The sequence below is a fragment of the Papio anubis genome, chromosome 9, assembly GCF_008728515.1.
Source record: "Papio anubis isolate 15944 chromosome 9, Panubis1.0, whole genome shotgun sequence".
NCBI lineage: Eukaryota > Metazoa > Chordata > Mammalia > Primates > Cercopithecidae > Papio > Papio anubis.
Window position 1 is genome coordinate 6,001,082 of NC_044984.1, and position 20,935 is coordinate 6,022,016.

Here is a 20,935-nt window from a genome sequence, read left to right on the forward strand (position 1 = left end):
CTCCAGCCTGGGTCACAGAGCGAGACTTCGTCTCCAAAAAAAAAAAAGAAATGCCTATAGTTCCACTTGTTTGAGAGGCTGAGGCAGGAGGATCAGTTGATCCCAGGAGTTTAAGCTGCAATGAGCTATGATAATGCCTGTGCACTCCAGCCTGGGTGACAGAATGATACCCTCTCTCGATTAAAAAAAAAAAAAAAGTTTAAAAAATTAAAAATTTTAAAAATAGAAAAAAGCTTTTAGAATAAGGATATAAAGAAAAAATATTTTTGTACAGCTGTACAATGTGTTTGTGTTTTAAGCTAAGTGTTATTACAAGAATCAAAAAGCTTTTAAAATTTAGTGAGCTAAAGTTAATTTACTATTGAAGAAAGAAAAATATTTTTTAGTAAATTTAGGGTAGCCTAAAGTGTACAATGTTTATCATCTATAGCAATGTCCTAGGTCTTCGCATTGACCCACCACTCACTCTCTGACTCACCCAGAGCAACTTCCAGTCCTATAAGCTCCATTCTTGCTAAGTGCCCTACACAGGTATGTCATTTTTATCCTTTATGTATTTTTTACTGTTCCTTTTCTACATTCACATGTGTTTAGATACGCAAATGCTAATCATTGTGTTACAGTTGCCTACAGTATTCAGCACAGTCACATGCCATACAGGTTTGTCACCTGGGAGTAACAGGTTATACCATTATCACCTAGTTATGTAGTAGACTAGACCATCTAGATTTGTATATGTGCACTCTATGATCTTTGCACAACAAAAATCACCTAACGATGCATTTCTTAGAACATATCCCCATTGTTAAGCAACACGTGAATGTACATGTAATCAGTTTCAGAAAGACAGTAAAACAAAATGGAACAGAAAAAAAATTAAAGAAATAATAACTGAGTTTTTTCTCAATTTGATCAGTAAATCAACTCACAAATCCGGGGAACTATGAATCCAAAATAGAAAAGGTATGAAGAAAATTACTCAAAAGCATATACTCAAGCTTCTGAAAACTAAAGAAAAACCATTAAAGCATCCAATAGAAGGGGGGAAATGCAAAAAGGAACATAAAAATGGTGGCTGACTGGTCATCAGAAATAACACAAGCCAAAAGACAATCAAACATACTTAAAGTGATGAAATTAAAAAAAAAAAAACCTGTCAACCTAGAATTCTATATTCGGTAAATAAGGCAGAATAGAGACATTTTCAGATAAATGAAATCTGAGAAATGTGTTGTCATCCAGCCCTGCACTAAAAGAAGTTCTTTAGGCTGAAGGGAAATGATATAATATGAAAGTTCAGATATATAAGAAGGAAGAGCACTGAAAATTATAAATATGTAGGTAAATACAAAACATCACTTTCAGTTCACTTTTTTAATTCTATATAAGACAAATGACTGTTTAAAGCAAAAATAATAGCAATACCTTGTGGAATGTATCTCTTCTTATGTAGAAGTAAACTATATGACAACAAAAGTACAAATTGTGGAAAAAGCATATTGTACATGAAATGTTATATTATTAAATCAAAGTGGACTGTGATAAGTCTAGAGCAACCACTAAAATAGTAATATGAAGAAATACAAAGAAAAGGTCAATAGAGGAGATATAATACTAACAAAAAGAAAAAAAGGAAAAACTCAATTGAACCAAAAGACAAAAAAGAATTAACAGAACAAGTAACAAAGAAGACAGCAGATAAAATGAATAACAAAAGAATAGATTTAACCCAAACTATATCAATACTTACATTAAATGGAGATTGTCACCTTTAGATTTTAAAAAGCAAAACTCAATTAGTATGTTGTTTTCAAGAGATGCACTTTTAATTTAGATAGATAGGTTGAAAAGAAAGATATAATAGACAAATTAGCAAAATAAGAAAGTTGATATAAGTGTATTAATACCAAACAAGGCTAGTGTGGTGGCTTCATGCCTATAATATCAGCACTTTGAGAAGCCCAAGCGGGAAGATTACTTGAGCCCGGGAGTTCGTGACCAGCCTGTGAAACATAGCAAAACCCCATCTCTACAAAAAATACAAAAAATCAGTCAGGCATGGTGGTGCACAACTGTAGTCTCAGCTACCTGGGAGGCTGAGATGGAAGGATTACCTGAGACCAGGAGGTCAAGACTGCAGTGAGCCATGATCACACCACTGCACTGCAGCCTGGAAGACACAGTGAGACCCTGTCTCACAAAAATAAATAAACAAAAAAGATTACTCTTCACTTAGGGGAAGGAGGTAAAGGATTTTTATCTGTTTTCTTTCACTGATTTGATCCCTCTGCTTCGATAAATGATAATAGATGCTACATATGTTGAATGAGTGAATAACTGACTGTAATTCTTAGTTTGTTATCTTGGTCCATTGTTGTCAAGCTTAGATAGGACTAGAGACGGCTTAAGATGAGGAATTTTACCAAAAATAAAGGAGGTGACTGGGTGCAGTGGCTCACACCTGTAATCCCAGCATTTGAGAGGCTGAGGTGGGAGGATTTCTGGAGCCCAGGAATTCATGACCAGCCTGGGCAACATAGCAAAACTCCATCTCTACAAAAAAATTAATTGGACATGGTGGCGCGCACCTCTAGTCCCAGCTAGGTGGGAGGTTGAGGTGGGAGAATCACCTGAGCCTGGGAGGTCAAGGCTGCAGTGAGCCATGATTGCACCTCTTCACTCCAGCCTGGGCGACAGAGTGAGAGCCTATCTCTAAAAAATAAAGGAGGTTATTTTATAATGACGAAAGAAGAGATTCATCAAGACATAAGAATGCTAAATATGTATGCATCTACAAAGCTTCATAATATATGAAGCAAAAATGGATACAACTAAAGGGAGAAATAGGCTAATCCACAATCTCAGTCAGTGATTTTTATGTTCTCTCAGTAATTGATAAAAACAAGTAGGAAAAAGATAAATGAAGACACTGAGGATTTGGAAAACTATAAAAACCAGTATGACCTAGTTGGAAATAATAAACTATTACATTCCAAAACTGCAGAGCACACATTATTCTCAAATGCACATGGAATATTGACAAACATAGACCACATTGTGGGCCATAAAAATGTAAACATGGATAAACAGAGACTGACTAGATAAAAAAGTAAATAAATGTCAAGATTGTGAAATCTTAGAGATTATATTCTATGACCAATTTCATTATATTGAAATTAGCAACAATAAAGTATTGAAAAACACACCACCATGTTTGGAAATTAAATAGAATACTTTTAAATCAAAAAATAAATATTTTTATCTAGAAATAATAAAAATATATCAAAATCTGAGGAGTACAGCAAAAACAGTTCTTGAAGGAAAATTTATATTTTAAATGCTTATATTAGAAAATCATGAGCTAAGCTTCCATAGTAAGATGCAGTAAAAGAAGAGCAAATTAGACCCAGTCATTAAATGACAAGACATAATAAAAATGAGGGCAGAAATCAATAAAATAGAAAAGAAAAATATAAAAAGTAAAACAACAAAGGCAAAAGTTGGATCTTTGAAAGATAATATAATATCAATATATAATAATATATAATAGACGAAGTAGTCAAAATAAGAAAATCTCTAGCTAATCAAGAAAATAAAAAAATTATCAATATTAGAAATAATAGAAAGTTTACAACTGCACATTCCACAGATGTTAAAAGTATAATAAGGAAATGTTATAAACAACTTTGTGTAACTAAATTTGACCAACTTAAATACATGGATAAGTTCCATGAAAACCGATTTACCAAATTAATTCAAGAAGAAACAGAAAATCTGTCTTTCCATTTTAAAAGTTGAATTTTATATATAAAACTTTTCCACATGAAAAGCTTCAAGCCTAGTAAAGCTTCACTGATGAAATCTGCCAAAAATTTTAGGAAGAAATAATACCAATTTTACATAAGCTCTTTAGAAAACACCATATTTTGTTGGATCTAGCATAACCCTGACATCAAAATCTAACAAAAGCATTGAAGAGAAGAAAATTAGAAACCTATCCCTCTTAACATAAACATAAAAATCCTTAACAAAATACGAGCAAATGGATCTAGCAGCAGATGTGAAACAGGATAACACGTCATGAAGGGGGTTTATCAAAAGAATGAAAGGTTGGCTCACCATGTGAAATCAATCCATACAATTCCTCATGTTAACAGAATTAACAGGGAACCATATGGTCATCTTAAAATATATAGCAAAACTTTTTGACACAATTTAAAACCCATTCATTGTAGAAACTTAGCACTAAAAAAAATAGAAGAGAACTTCTTCAATATTCCATAAGACAGGAGGCCCCAGCACCGGTCCGGTCCATGGCCGGAACTGGGCTGCACAGCAGGTGGTGAGCAGCGGGCCAACAAGCGAAGCTTCATCTGTATCTACAGCCACTTCCCATCACTCACATTACCAACTGAGCTCCGCCTCCTGTCAGATCAGCAACCAGCATTAGATTCTCACAGGAGCCCAAACCCTACTGTGAACTGCGCATGCAAGGGATACAGGTTGTGTGCTCCTTATGGGGATCCAATGCCTGATGACCTGTCACCGTCTCCCATCACCCCTAGATGGGACTATCTAGCTGCAGGAAAACAAGCTCAGAGCTCCCACTGATTCTACCTTATGGTGAGTTATATAATTATTTCATTACATATTACAATATAATAATAGAAATAAGGTGCGTAATAAACATAATGCGTTTGAATCACCCCAAAACCATTCCCCCAACCCTGGTCCATGGAAAAACTGTTTTCTGCAAAACTGGTCCCTGGTGCCAAAAAGCTTGGGCACTGCTGCTGTTGAACATCCAACTATATCGTACTTAATGAATTAACTCCCTCCAAGATCAGAAACAAAACATTCCCATCAGTTCTATTCAATATCGTACTGATTGTATCAGCCAGTTTGATAAGCAAAAAAACAAAGCAGAATGTATAAAGATTTCAAAAGAAGTAAAAGCTGTCTTTATTTGAAGGTGTCATAACTGTTCATGAAGAAAATCCTTAGGAATCTGCCCCCTCAAAAAAAGAAAAGAATAAAACACCATTACTGCAACTAGTAAGTGAATTTAGCAAGGCTGAAGAATACAAGATCAAAATATAAAAACTTTATAAAAACAACAAACAAAATATAAAATTTTTTAAAAAACTTCCATTCACAATATCATCCAAATACTAGGTAATAAGTGTAACAAAATTTGTGCATCTACACACACACAACATCATTGCAGAGAAAAATTAAAGAAGACTGCTAAGATGTGAATGTGTGTGTCCCTCCAAAATTCCTATGTTGGGATTTAAACCCCCAACTGATGATATTAAGAGATGGGGCCTAAGTGATTAAGTCATGAGGGCTCCACTCTCATGAGTGAATTTGTGCTGTTATTCAAAAAAAAAAAAAAAAGTCAAAGGGAATGCCCTAGTGCCTTTTGCCTTTCCACCTTCTGCCACATGTGGATGCCATGAGAAAGCACTGCCTACGAGGAACACGCCATCATCAGACATCAAATCTGCTGGTACCTTAATCTTGGACCTTCAGAACAGTAAAAAAAATAATTTCTGTTCCTTATAAATTACCCAATCTCAGGTATTGTGTTACAGCAGCACAGACTGAGAACAAGACCTAAATAATTGAGGAGATATACTATGTTCCTAGATTGAAAAACTCAACATTGTTTAGACATCCTTTCTCTCCAGATTAACCTATAGGTTCAATATAATCCAGCATACTTTAAACACTTTTTTAAATAAAGATTAACAAGATGACTCTAAATTTATATAGGAATTGAAAGGACATTAAATAGCCAAAACAATCTTGAAAAAGAGCAAAGTTGAAGAACTTAAATTATCTAATTTCAAGGCTAACCATAAAGTTACAGTAATCAAGACAGTGGTATGACCATAAGGATAGACAAATTAAAGGATGAGAAAAAAAGGAACCTAGCAATTGATCCATACATATACAGGCAATTCATTCTTTTTTTTGAGACAGAGTCTCACTCTGTTACCAGGCTGGAGTAGAGTGGCGTGATCTCGGCTCACTGCAACTTCTGCCCTGCCTGGTTCAAGTGATTCTCCTGCCTCAGCCTCCTGAGTAGCTGGGATTACAGGCACCTGCCACCATGCCCAGCTAATTTTTGTATTTTTAGTAGAGATGGGGTTTCACTATGTTGGCCACAATGGTCTCAATCTCTTGACTTCGTGATCTGCCTGCCTCTCAGCCACCCAAAGTGCTGGGATTACAGGCGTGAGCCACCACGCCCAGCCAGCAATTCATTTTTTACAAAGGTACCAATGTAATTCAATAAGGAAAGGATCATTTTTCAACAAATGGTGCTGGATCCACTGGACAGCCATACGGGAGACCTCTACTTTATACCATATTTAAAATTTAATTCCTCATGGATCATAGACCTAAACGTAAAACTAAACTATAATGCTTCTAAAAGAAAACATAGGATACTATCTTCACGACCCTAAAATGGACAAAAATTTCTTAAACAGGACATGAAAAGCACTAACCATAAAAGAAAAACATCTATAAACTGAATTTTATCAAAATTAAACTCCTGATCTTCAAAAAACACAATGAAGAAAAAGCTGAGCCATCAGTTGAAAGAAAATATTTCATTAGATACCTTATAAAGGACTAGTATCCAAAATACAGAAAAAAAAAATCATAATCATTAAAGGGCAAACACCCCAATATAAAAATGGCCAAAAGCTTGAACAAACACATCACAAAAGATGATATAACCAGTAAGTATGTAAGATGCTCTACATCATTAGCCGACAGAGAAATGCAAATTTAAACTACTAGAAGATTCTGAAATTAGAGAGGCAGTAAGGAAAAAATGCTAGAAGATATCACTTCCCAATGGCTAAAATGGAAAAGCATGACAATACCAACAATGGTGAGGAAGTAACTGGAACTCCCATACAATGCTGGAAAAAACTTCTCCCTGAGAAGTATGGGAGGTTGCAAATTGTCTCTGCTGTTCTCTTGTATCCCCAGCATCTGGCCCCTCATCGGTCCCCCTACACTCACAGAGGTAAGTTCAGCTAGGAACTTGTTTTCTTGTTTGTTTTGTTTAGTTTTTGAGACAAGATCTGGCTCTGTCACCCAGGCTGGAGTGCAGGTGGTGTAATCACAGCTCAGTGCAGCGAGGGACTTGTTGACGGTGGCATACGGTAAAAGCCCCTTATTTATATCGGCGTCGGACAAAGCAGCAGCTTCGAGACAGCAGGACTGGGAGAAAAACAGGGTTGGCAACTTTTTATTTTGTAAAGAGTGTTTTAAACAATTTTAATAAAATAAAAACCAAAACGCAGCCAGGCGCAGTGGCTCACGCCTGTAATCCCAGCACTTTGGGAGGCCGAGGTGGGCGGATCACGAGATCAGGAGATTGAGACCATCCTGGCTAACATGGTGAAACCCCGTCTCTACTAAAAATACAAAAAAAAAAAAAATTAGCCAGGCATGGTGGCAGGCGCCTGTAGTCCCAGCTACTCGGGAGGCTGAGGCAGGAGAACGGCGTGAACCCGGGAGGCCAAGCTTGCAGTGAGCCGGTATCACACCACTGCGCTCCAGCCTGGGAGACAGGGAGAGACTCTGTCTATAAATAAATAAATAAATAAATAAATAAATAAATAAATAAATAAATAAAACCAAAATGCTACCAAGCTACCATCCACTGTCTCATCATTCCCTAAAAATTATTAGTGTCGCTTTCTTTAGAAGAAAAAAATTCAAGTTCTTTTGACCATTTCCATCTTCGTACCCCCAAAAAACAGAACACAATCACATAATCCCAAAATTTTTTAAAGAATCAATTTAGTTTTGTGAGAAGCCAACTCTGTCGTCATTCTTTTTCTCATTTTGCCACATTTAGTGATCACCATTCAGAAATCCATTCATTGGGGTCCTGAGGCTTTTCTATTATGAATCACCAAGTCAATTTGGAGCACCCAGACAGATGACCTGTCCCAAGATCAAGGTTAGGAGTCGGTAAGCTTGCTCGGAGATTAATTTAAACCATTTGTTCTCATAAATCAAGCCATGAACGTCACATGTCTTCAGAAGCAGGCAGGAGGAAAAGCCAGTGAGGACAGAGCAGTCAGGGAAGCCAAATCCACACAGCAGGAGGCAGAGGGCAAAGTGAGGCCAAGAAAAGCAAAGGTGGAGGGCAGTTACGGGAGAAGAAACATTTGGAAGAAAAGGGAAAGGAGGGAGAAAATAAGCTGAAGGGGGCAACAGTGTTAAGGGTGTAGCAAGGGCTTGGAAGAGGCAAGGGAGGCGAGGAGAGAGCGTAGAGGAAACGCCCACTCTGCAGCATGTCTGCTGCCCTGCAGGACCAGACCACAGCCGCGCACGATGAACAGGACTTGTTTGGGCACTGCTGGATTTCCCGGCTGCTGCTGGCTACGGGTATGTGTTCCACATGCCTTCGTTCACAGAGAGGGCAGAGTTGCCTTCTGGGTTTTCCCAGAACACTGGATTGTTGCAGGAAACATCCTTCTCAGGAGCAGCCTCTTCCTCCTCCTGCTGAGCAAGTTCCCAGCCAGCCCCCGAGTTCACTTGTTTAGGTCTGAGCAGCCAATTAGTCCTGCTTTCCTCACACAGTTGTCCTCCTAAAACTGCCTTGCACACCATCCTCCATGGCCCCTTTTCCATGTATTTCATCGACTGCTTGCAGCTCTCCCATCCACCTCCTCGTGTTTCCCTTTTCTAACCCTGGCTTCTGGCTGCCGGTTATTCATTCACCATGCCCTTCCCTGGAAGGTCTATTCGACATTCCACCCGTTCATTGCTCGAGGTCCACTCAGGGTGGCCCTCCCTCCGGGACGCCTTTCCAGGGTTCCACGGCAGGGTGGCCCCTCTTCCTCGTGCTTTCCTTGAGCAGCCAGCTGTCAAGCCTCATCTCGACCACTCATCAGCACAAACTTCCTTCTGCTGATCTCCCTTTAGGTACAAGCATTGTCTCCCCTGGGAGGCAACAGAAGACTCATATCTCGGGCAACGCTGACATTTCAGCCCGATGTGTGCAGTTCAAGCCGACCGACCCAGCCTTAATTCACCACAGCTACCCCCGCCCCCAGGAGATGTCCCAGAGACCTTTCATGGCAGAAGACGTAGTAGGACTAGCGGAGGATGCTGAGCTAGAACAGGATCAGCAGAGGCCGGCTTCAGCAAGGCTTGAGAGATGCATAGAGGGAGAGGGAATCTAAGGGATCTCAAGAGACAGAAGGTGGCTGCACTCCTCTGGGAGATAGCAGAATTTTGGAGGAAAAGAAGAAGAATACACAGCCCAAATGGGACCATGGACTTTTGAATATTTGGAAACCTCCATCTGAGACTGGATTCTAAAGGTGGATTTCTCCAGATACGGAGGAAGCAGCTGTGGCTCCCTCTGAACACCAGAGGGCACTGCAGGGAGAGAGCGGGCCTACCCTCCAGAGAGCAGGCTGTAGGGCCCGTCTCCACCGGCCGGCATCGGGGTGGGCCGCCCGCTGTCTCCTGGCTGCCCTGATTGGATCAGTGGACATTCCAGGAAAAAGGGATGCCACAAGACTGCAGGCAGCATTGCTTCATTCCATATGGAAGCCCAGATGTGTTCTAGGTGGGTTGTTACACAATACACACACGCGCGCGCGCACACACACACACACGCATGCACACAACTGGGCCCCAAATCCTAAAACATCGACTGGGATTTTTAAAAATATAAGCAAAAGGAAAACCACATACTTACCTTCTTCCTAATTAAGGAATGCTCTCTCTGAATCATTCTCTCAGAAACAGCTGTGTCTCCTACAGATCTATCCACTCCATACTTCTTTGATTAAGTCCACACTTAGAGCTTGATACCTCCAAGTGCCATGAAGAACACAGATGTAGAGTATCTACCTGTCCCTTGTCCTCAACAGTGTAAAACACACCTGCACCACCTCTCGGCCCCCACCCCTGCCCCTCTGGTCACTGTGCTGCCTGCTTATAAGTGGCTCCTCTCCACCTTGCTGCAGCCCCCCCGACTGCCTCACAGAGCTGAGACACAAGCACTTCCCTGCGCTCTCTGAAAGAGCCATCCCCACAGTTCATGCGTCTAGCTCACAAGAAATTCCTCTGACCAATGGCATTTTCTCAAACAGCAGAAGCCCTACATCCAGAAAGGAGTTTGAGGAAGAGCCAAGGCCCCCTCCTGAGCTGCAGGCCCCGCCCTGCTGCCATGGGGCTCAAAACTTTCCAGTGAGGTAGGACTAAGTCACAACTGAAACCATGGAATGCCAGTTTCATCTGCCAAAGTAGAAACGGTGAGTCCACCCCTCAGAACCACCTCAAGGAGGCATCCAGAACAAGCATCGTCAGCGTGCCCCGGCAAAAACAGGGTGAAATATTTGAAACCACCCAAATGTCCCGTAATAGCTTGGCTGTATACATGAGGCACATCCACTCAAAGGAATGTTGTGTAGAGCCTTGCACATAGGAGGTGTCTGATAAATATTTGTTGACTAATTTTTCGTATTTTTGAGGAACACTGGTGCTATTTCTTAAAATAGACAAAAAGGGATACGGAACTGTAAACATAGTATCATAAGCCTGGCAAATATTGTGTCTATTGTGAAAACTCAGGAAGAAAATATTTGCAACTTATAAAACCAGAATTATAATTATTTCTGAGGCATGCAATTTGGGTGGGTGACTTTTACTCTCTTCTTCATTGTCAAATATTGTTTATAATCAGAAAATTACGAAAGATTTATTTATTTAAAGACCCCAGTGAGGTCCCACTGCCTGGGTCCCAACAAGCATCCAGTCCATGCCCTCGGTCCCCATCGAGCCTCTCTTACCAGGGGGCAGGGATTGCAGATGGTCTTCCTGCACTCCAGCTTGAATCCAGAGATGATCCCCACCTGCACGATGCAGCGGCAGGTTGTGCATGCATCGATCATCACACTCTTCCCAGGCTGGAACCAGAGGCACCAGGGTCAGGCCACCCCAGCATCCCCCAATCCCCCCCTCACCTTACTCCCATATGCTGTCTCCTGCCCACCCACCCATAGCTCCCATGAGCCATCGCTCTGCTGCTGGCTCCTGTCTCCTATGGCCCATTGCCTTACTGTCCTCCCATCTCCAGTACTGAGATGGTAAGAGTGAGAACTTTCATGCCAAAGAGGCAGCCCAGGCAGTGGCAGAGGGGACAGACTAAAATGTGCACAATGACTTTAGAGTGCTTCTCTGTGCACAGAAGAAATGCACAGGTGCCTGAGGTGGGGGCCACGAAGTGAGTGTGAGACGGCCCGGAGAGTCAGGAAGATGGTCCTAGCCTGGGCTCCAGGATGCCAGGGATGTCCCGCAGGCAGTGGAAAGCTGGGGTTAGGTCTCCCCGGTTTCCTTCATTTCTGCTTTACAATGACTTGCCTGCTACCCTTCCCGCAGTACCCCCCGCTTCCCTGTCCCCACCACCTGCTCTGGAGAAGAGGGCGGCGGCTCACCCCAATCATAGTGCCATTGAGCATGCAGGCCTCCACGGGCTCTGGGGGAGAGAAAAGCGCAGAGTGAGAGTGGGCACCACACACCCCAGTGAGACCAGTGAGCAGGCTGCTCGCTCCCTTTGGGGCTCCTCCTCCGTGTCTGGGCCTCCCTCCTGTATCTGTCGGCCCTTTCCCCCGCCAACACAGCACTGGGGTCCTACTGCCAGAGCCCACAGCAGCCTCCCTTCCCCATGCAGCCCACAGTGAGAAGAGCCCCGTACATTCTCCAAGCGACAGCACTTGCTTATGTGAATTTACGTTTAAGGGATGGGATAAATGGGAGGATGTTTGGGTTTATCAAACAACGAAATGCTACTCTTGAAATTTTCACTTTCAAGAATTCAGGGCTCAGGCGCAGTGGCTCACAACTGTAATCCCAGCACTTTGGGAGGCCAAGGTGGGTGGATCACTTGAGGTCTGGAGTTCAAGACCAGCCCGGCCAACATAGCAAAACCACATCTCTACTACAAATACAAAAATTCGCCAGGCGTGGTGGCACACGCCTGTAATCCCAGCTACTCGGAAGGCTGAGGCTGGAAAAACGCTTGAATCCAGGAGGCAGAGCTTTCGGTGAGTCAAGATAGCACCACTGCACTCCAGCCTATCCAGAGATAGCGCCTCTCACTCCAGAGTGAGAATCCACCTAAACTCAGAGTGAGTTCACCTCGCTAGAGAGAACGTTTTTGTTGTTGTTGCCATTTGTTTGTTTGTTCGCAGGGTCAGAGTGGCAAGTTGAACGCTTTCCCGGGGTGAAACGTCACAGCATACAAAGGTGGTCTCCAAATCAGAGAAACCTAGGGTCGAATCCCAGTCTCGCTATGTAGTGATCTTCGGGAAATTCTTACGGTTTTCTTATTTGCTTTCTCATAAAAGCAGTAGGAACAGATGGGAAGATCTCGGTCCTATCCATTTCCCTAAGTTGCTAAAAAGGCAAAGAATTCAGGAGCCAAAGGTGGAAAGCGAGGCTTAAAGATGGGGCCCAGTCCAGCCCCAGCCTACACGACTTACCACAGTGACAGCTTGGGCAGCACGCTGAGGTCTTACAGCTCAGCTGAAAGCCCAAGGGGCAGACAGGGACCTCCAGCTGGGGGCAGGAGACGTTCCTTTGTTGTACAAAGACCTCCTCCTTCACTCGGACACACTCGTTGATGAGGCAGGGGTTCTCCGGGGAGGCCCAGTGGGAGCCGACCTGAAGGGCACCAGAATTAGTCCAACAAGCTGGGGCAGGGCTAGAGCCCAGGGTCCCAGTGGGAAGGTGCTCTTCTCTCAGGGAGTTGGTTTGGACTCTAGACGTGAGGCCTGGCTTAACCTGTAAGTCCCCACCACAGGGTAGGGCCCATGGAGGGGATGAGTGGGGCTCATCTCAGTGAGTGCCACTCAAACAGTCTGCGTCAAAATCACCTGACTGAGGCACCCAGGCAAGCACCTTGGAGAAGCCAGGGGACTCATCCTCCCTTTCTCAGCACTGGTTTGAGCTGAGCTCAGACACTCTGGCCGAGAAGCAGCACTGTGGGCCATCAGACGGAAGGTGCAGCGGGGAAGCCCAACCCATTTCCCAGCCTGGTGCCACTTCCCACGGTAAGGGGAGACAGGGAGCTGGCAGAAGCCTGAGAAGGCTGGCCTGGAACCCCAACAGCCCTGCAATCTGTCCATGAAGAGTCCGGGGCTGCACACATGATCTCAAGGGTTGTCACCATGGGCCAAAAGCACTGAAAGGACCCAAGACCATGGTTCAGAAAAGTCACCAGGAGGATCTTCCCCGGAAAATGTCACCGCGAGTGCCCTGTGTCGGCCAGCACCCAGATATGTAACCAGGTGCCCTCTGCCGCCATCTCAGGCCCTGACCTACTTCTCCTGGTGCCTGCTTATTTCTTCTCCTTCCAGATAAAGTGTAGAAAATGCCAAACACTTGCAGCCATTCTCTTCACCTCCCACTCCTGACTCCACCCTCTAGACCTCTCCCCTCCTCTGATTACTTACTCACCGAGCCATGGCCACCAGCTCACTAAGAGCACCCATTGCCACCACCCCCGCTGCCCCCTGACATGGTTCAGCAGCAAAACCACTGCCATCACCCAAGTTTTTTTAGTTAAGATGGAGACTTGAGGTAGAGGAGAGAAGCCCAGGTCACCTTATGTTTTGCAAATACCGATGGGGGCAGGGTGGGGTGGGCCTTGAAGGGAAATGAGAGATGGGGAAAGGGGCAGGAATACTGAGCACAAAGGGACTGGCTCTCCGCCCCTCCAGGATGGGGCAGCCTCTGATCTGAGCTGTACCTTGACCCTGGGAAGGAGGAATAAAACCTGCCTCCATCCAGGGCACATGGGAGCAGAAGCACTAAAAGGTGGGGAGGGGAGAACACAGGGAAGGGAACACATAGGCAACCCGGACTAGAGGGGGAGGTGGAAACTCACCTGAAAAAGCCCAGTGAGTCATTCTGTTATCACTGGGGAGGAGAAAGGCAATGGGCCTGGGTAGGAGATGGGGAAGGCTCAGGACAAGATAGCAGACCCTTGGCCTTCCTCTCTAAGGGAAGCGCATTGGTCTTACTAAGGGAGACAGAGGGAAGGCCCATATGGGCAGCTCACCTCCTCCCAGCACCAGCTCCCAAGGCTGCCAGGACTTGGCTACTACCCACCTTATCCTTCTGACCAGACTGAAAGAACTGTGATTCTCCTAGCATCTGGACTAAAATCCCCAGAGACGGAATCCTCTGTTTTTAAGAAAATGGCTTGATGAGCATCAGAGTCTGAGAGCACCTGGCAGCACACAGGGGACAGCTGAACTGCTCTGTGTTACAAGAAGGGACTGGCAGGGGTGGGCCAGCCAGGAGAGGACGAGAGTGGGGCGATAGGGGGCTGGCAAGATGTCCCAAGCCAGACCTGCAGAAATAGCCGAGGGACTGTGGGAAATACTGTTCCTTTTCTGGGTTGTAAAGTTTTCCACCTCCCTAAAACCACCAGGGAGGTTTCAGTAGAAATCAGTGAAAAGGTCTGGGGACCCTGCCTGGGTCCATGTGGTCCAGAACAGTACTTGCAGCCTGTGGCACTTCGGAGGGGTGATGAGGCCATCCCAGAACCAGCCGCTCAGCCACAGCACCTCAGATTCACAGGTGAATGAGAGAGCATGAATGCCCCCGAGAGGGCCCTGGGCTTTTCTCCCAAAATCTACAAAATGGGAAGCCTGAGGCAGTCTTAACTAGTTCCTAAGGGGCAGGTCATCCCAGCTGGCATCTGGGTAACACCAACAGCTGGGTGAAACGCCCAGTGAGGAAAGCAAAGGGTAGGGAATGAGATGAAACTAAGGTCAACACTGGTCCCTGGAGCAGCCCCGGTCTGCCCTCCTCCCCGTCCCGGGGGCCTGGACCTACGCTCTTCCAGGAAGACTGGGAGTCCCCCCGTGGTGAGCCGGTCACCACTTCACAGGCAGATGGCAGGCACCTTCCACAACACTCGCCTTCACGCGGAACATAAGTGAAGCCCTGGAAAAGCAGAAAAAACAGAGCAAGGACAGGTGAGCAGCAAAGACATAGGGGTTCTTACCTACACCTCCTGCGTACTGTACCCTGGGGTTCTGCTGAGTGATCACTGGTCTGGGCATTTTCGCCTTTGTTGCCAACCAGACTCAGGGTCATGCCAAGAAGCAGCAACTACTAGGTCACTAAACAAAGTCTTACATCCGCTGCAGAGATACAATTCTGTTCCCTGAAAGATCCCACTTTGAGAGAGGCCATGATCCAGTCTGTGGGAGTATTAAAGACAGCTCAGAGTTCACTTAGCAGCAGCTGCTACCATCATGGCCAACTCTAGGTCCCCTCACTGACCGGGGGGAGCACTCAGGATGACTGGGATCCAGTCTCTGCTCTCGCAGGGCTAGCCTCCCATACAAGACGAACACTGGATCCCAATACTGCTCACCAATGTGCTGATTTGGGCTTCCCCAAGAGGTTACAAACTTGACATTTACCTAGTAATTTATAGGGTATGGTGTTCTTTACAAAAGAAAAGTGAGAGAGCAACAGACAAACCTTCCCCAGAAAGCATGCCAAGGAGAACAGCATCCTGGGAGTCTGTCAGCCCATTTTGCCTCTAGAAGGTCCTCCAATCTGGCTAAAGCATTATGAAAATAGACTGAAACCCTCCTCTGAAAAGTCTATACAAAGAATAGTCAAAGTGATGACAGTGTGTTTGTCCCAGGAGCCAAGAACAAAGAATCCAGGACTATGCTCCATCTTGGAGCTATGTCCTTAAGAGAGAAAGAGTAACCACAGCTGTTCCGGACAGGTGTGGGACGAGTGTGGGACGAGTGTGGGACGGGTGTGGGACGGGCGTGGGACAGGTGTGGGACGGGTGTGGATGGCAGCCTGCTGTGCTCCCCAAGCACACTCCCAAGCAGGGCAGAACGTGAAGATGTACAACACATGTGCCTCTCTCTGGAAGGGCTCAACACTCCTGAGACTTGGCTCAACCCCACCCAGTCTCCACGAGACCTACTAACATCCCTGCCCACCTCCCAGCAGTGCGCAGCGAGCTGTCTCCAGGCTTTTATGAGCCAAGATTCAAGTCATTTACTGTGCACCTACGATGTACTAGGTACTATGGAGGAGACAACAAATTAGGATGACTCAATCTGTGTACACACCTTCCACGATACAGCAGAACATACAAAATGCCATTCAAGAAGAAAACAAGGTCTCAGGGAGCCAGAAACAAAGGCTCAAAGAACACAGAAGACAGTAATTAATACCTTTAGGGATCTGCTGTCATTCTCGCGCACCTCTCTAGAAGGCTGAGTGATCGAGATCCGCATATTATTTTCGTTTCCTGTTGCCTCTCACCATGAGCAAAGAGTGTCAATATTATGGATGGATCCCAGGCCAGATGCCTGTTCCCACAGCCCCGGCTAGCTTCTCACACTCACTTTTAGCCCTGCCTCCAAATTTCCATCTAAGATTCCCCTCCATACCCCACAGCAACCCTGTTTGCCCGCTGCATAACCAGGGTCCAGCCTGTATTTTTCAATTCTTTCTTTTCTCTTCCTCCAACAAATTCCCTCGCTTATCTCTACGTTTGATGTCTTGTATCAAAATACACATCCCTGGCCCTTCTCCTGGCTCTCTTCTCCATCCTGTTTTCATTGGTTTCCCAACTAAGAATGGAACTAAGTAGGTCTATTAGCCACCCAACCTGAAAACATATGCACTGAACAATAAATTATGAATTTATCTAGTAGCACGATCCTTTAAGCACAATTGCAGTAACTGAAACGGAGGTGGCAGATGCCAAGCTCTGGTCACTTGTCCCCTCTGAGGTGATCTGAGGAGCACGGTTTGAAGAGCTCCTCCTGGATCAGACTGACCCTTTTGCAACACTACAGTTGCGGATTGAACCAGCCTAACAGGACGGGCTCCGGGCTCGGGTCAGGACCCTCCAGTGTCCACAGGCTTCCTGTGAGCTACAGGGGCTCCGGCCAACCCCGTTCCCTGGGGTGGTCCTGTTTCCCGTCTGATACTGGGAAGAACATCCCTCCCTCTTCTTCCTCCTCCTGAGGAGTATCACAGAGTGAATAAAATCTAATGGACTTCCTTCGGTTTCTCAGAACACAGTTCCTACACCTTGACTGAACCTGATTCAGGAGCCTACGGGTGAGGAGTCAGACGGCCATCAGCCTTCATGGAAAATCCCCTCAAAGGCTTGTAGAGAGGCGGAGGCCTCCTCTCACTATGGACACGGAAGCAAGGCCATCGCCTGAGGACCACCTGGAACATTCCTGAGAAGCCGCCAACGCCCCCACTTACCTGCCGCCACTCCTCTGACACGAAGAGCAGAGAACTACGGAGGAGCTGGGGCAAAGTGTGTTTCTGCACACTGTGGCTTCAGGGTGACGATGGTAGTGTTGTCCTTTCTTTTCTGTCACAACCCAGACAACACATGGACTGGGAGATATGAGCCCAAGTGCCTCTGAGGTCAGACCAGAGGTAACAATGCTAACAATACTACCCTCTTTGCAGAATGAAGTCTGAGACTATCTGTAACTTACTTAAGCTCCCACCTCACTCAACACAGTACAGATCCAAGCCCAGCCTCCCATGTCCCCTGAGATTTTAAACCACGACGCTCCCTTCTCTTCCCCAGAAGATGTGAACATTCAGCCTCTAAGACAGGGCACTGGATTCCCTAGAGCAATCACATGGTCAAGAGTTCTAGACACGTTCCTTCTCCACTCCTGCCCTGACCTCCCTACTCATCTTCTTTTTGAAGTTGTCCCCAGCTTTTCTACACAGCCAGGATTATACCCCAGGACCTGCAGCTCCCCCAATAGTTGACTGGACCAGAGCATGAACTGGACAGTGGACCCGATCCAAGGGCTGAGCTGGGCCTGTCAACTTTCCTCTTGAGAAGCTGATCCATGAAACACAAAGACCAACTAAGTCAGACTGGAAAAGGATGAACCATGGATCTGAAAAGCTGTGTGGAGTTGAAGTGAGATTTGATAAAGCTGTGTGCAAACAAAATGTATGAGAAAGCAAAACTTCTGCACAGAGGAAGCTGGCCTGCAGGGAGGAGCTGGAGCAGATGGACACAAATACCGGCTCTTAGGACAAATGGAGACACATGCTGTAGGACCCTGGTGCCCACCTACAAATCCTACACTTCCTGTCAGAGATCCTCCTGTATCTTTTCTACAAATCCTACACTTCCTGTCAGAGATCCTCCTGTATCTTTTCTACAAATTCTACACTTCCTGTCTGAGATCCTCCTGTATCTTTTCTACAAATTCCCTCTTATTGTAGTTAGTCTGAATGGGTTCTATTCTTTGCAAGCAAAACTCCCCACTGAAACACGAAATATAGTGGGTGTCAATATCCTAAAAATGACCTGTAAACAGCACTTCTCTTTATTTGACAGCAAGTTATTTTCCTGGCCTCAGGTGGCCTGTGAGAGGAGATGAAAACCAAAGGGTTTCTAAAGCTTAGTGTTTCCCAAAGGAACACCTGGATACCACAGCATCATCCTCTCTCAAAGGTACTGAGCAACTCCACTCACTCTCAGTACCCAAATGCAGGTAGAACAGCAGGTGAAGGGCCTGGGTTTCGGGATCTGTCCTCAAGCTCTCCTCTGCCATCAAACCATTCACCTCGAAAACACCTTCAGGAGCTCTGTCTTCACTGCCGTTGACATTTGCAAAAGCAATCATGAGATGTATGTGCTTGCCCGCCCTGGCACCTCTTCTCTTAATATCATTATCTGCTGATAATAATGTAGTAAATACGCGCATTAAACTAGCAAGCAGAATTTGTCCTACAATCCTCTCTGCAGACTGGTGCTCCCTTTTTAGGGTCTGATCAGTCCTCAACATGCAAGAATAGGGCACCCCAGCACACACAGGAGCCTCAGGGGCAGCCGCCACAAACTGGATTTGGAGAACAGAGATGTTTTCCGTACCTCAAATTATAAACATGGCCTCAAAATCAACAGTCTACGTGGAGACACCAGAGTACACTGAAACCAGGACAATCCTAGAAAATTCAGAGCATACGTTTGTTCTAGGGACAGGCGAAGGTGATATATGAGGGTGGAAGAAAAAGGAAATCAAGTCATCTTTTCTAAGCATTTAGTCCTCCCCACATCTCTGCTCAAACCTACTCCACCAGTTCTTTAGACTTTAGGCCATACAACAGACGTGACCATTAGCTAAGGCCTGAACTGCAGGAGGATGACACTGAAATCCTTTGCTCACGTTTTTTCTTCTTATCCAGCCCTAACCCCCTCCCCCTCCTTCCATACTCCTAGCCTTGAACCAGAGGTCACTAAAGAACCTTTCTTGCCCTTCCTCGTGAACCCGGGAGGCAGAGCTTGCAGTGATCCGCGATTGTGCCACTGCACTACAGCCTGGGCGACGCAGCAAGCCTCTTATCTCAAAAAAAAAAAAAAAAAAAAGAACCTTTCTTGCCCTTCCTAAGATGCCCTCCTCTACTTTCCTGCCCTGATGGCTCCAGGCATGCCCAGCCCCTCTGTCCCACTCACCGACCGACAGCTGTCTTCACAGGGCTTCTGGGAGCACTGGACCACGCGGAGGCCCATCACAGCATCCTCCATGTCGGTGCAGGTGCACACGTCGCAGCCCTCTTCCCAGAACTGGCCCATCGGGTAGATGGTGCTTCGGTGGACACACACCTGTAGACGTAAGTTTTCGTGAGTGAACTCATTTCGTTCATTGAAACAAACGGTGAGTTAGCACCTACTACACGGAAGCCACTCTAGGTGCTGAGAATGTGGCAATATATAAAACCAAATGTGGTCTCTGCCCATATGCAGGACTGCTTATAAAACAGATTTCATCCTCTTCCTTTCCCTGCCTGCCAGCCTTAGAAAAGCCATCCCCAGTCTCTGAGGGGTGGCCCCTCGTGAGGCCTTCATGGTCCACAGACTTGAATACAACACACTGGCTGCCTTGGTCTCACTTCTTCCTGCCTTAACTGCACTTCACTCCTTCCTATGTCACCGAGAAGCTGTACCCACATTCCCAGACCCAGTAATGTCCTTGGACTCGGAGCCCATCCCCTCTAGCCCTCTGCCTACTTAAAAGCAAGTTGCGCAGGGGCTATGAACGTGTGTCCCCTTACCTACAGATGACTAGGAACATAGAAAGCAAAGACTCTAGGACACAGAGCATGGGATATGTTTGAGAGACAAGGGATCCCATTTGGAAGAACCATAGGCTCTGGCAGAGATGTGGGAAAAGAGATGAAAAAGGCTGGTTGAAAGGGAAACGTGGCAAGTCTGGGACGCACGCCACAGACAATCCTCGGACATCCTTTTCTTGGAATGAGGAGCTAAGGAAGCTGTTTGATCAGGGGACTTAATGTCAGTTTTGAAATTAATCCCAAGTATGCCCTCCGAAGCTATGCAAAATTGGTCTCCATCCTGTGAATGCCATAATAGCACTTCAAACATTTCAAAAGCACTATCATATATCTTTCTCAGTCTTGTAGCTTCTGTATAATGAATTTATTGAATGAGACCCCTTGTTCTATTAAAAGGCCTGCAGGAAAATGTTACCATCCCTATGGAGAATTGTTTAGCAATACTTAGCAAAAGTAAATGTGTATTTACCATTTGACTCAGAATCTCACTTCTAGGAATCCATCCCAAAGACACACTGCCAAGTCCACAAAATGACAGATGCATATGGCTGTTTGTTACTGCAATTAGTAATAGCAAAAGGCTGAAGCAACTCAAATGTCCACCAATAGGGGACTTGTTGGAAAAAAAACTACGGTGCTGCCATGCAATGGAGTACTATGCAGCTATAAGAAAGAATAAGGCATATCTGTAGACACTGATACAGAATAATCTCCATCAAATATTGTTAAATGAGAAAGAATAATTTAAAATATAATTCAT

General features: G+C 45.3%; 1 protein-coding gene across 3 annotated transcripts in view; it reads right to left on the minus strand.

The window, feature by feature from the left end:
• VWF (von Willebrand factor) overlaps positions 1-20,935 on the minus strand; it is a 182,764-nt gene that overhangs the window by 7,598 nt on the left and 154,231 nt on the right. For all 3 annotated transcript variants that reach the window (XM_021921932.2, XM_021921933.2, XM_021921934.2), the window contains exons 43-47: positions 19,556-19,705; positions 14,899-15,009; positions 12,537-12,717; positions 11,490-11,530; positions 10,845-10,961 (exon numbers count right to left, since the gene is read on the minus strand). In XM_021921932.2, coding sequence (XP_021777624.2) covers positions 10,845-10,961; positions 11,490-11,530; positions 12,537-12,717; positions 14,899-15,009; positions 19,556-19,705 — 600 coding nt within the window. The remainder of the gene's footprint in view (positions 1-10,844; positions 10,962-11,489; positions 11,531-12,536; positions 12,718-14,898; positions 15,010-19,555; positions 19,706-20,935) is intronic.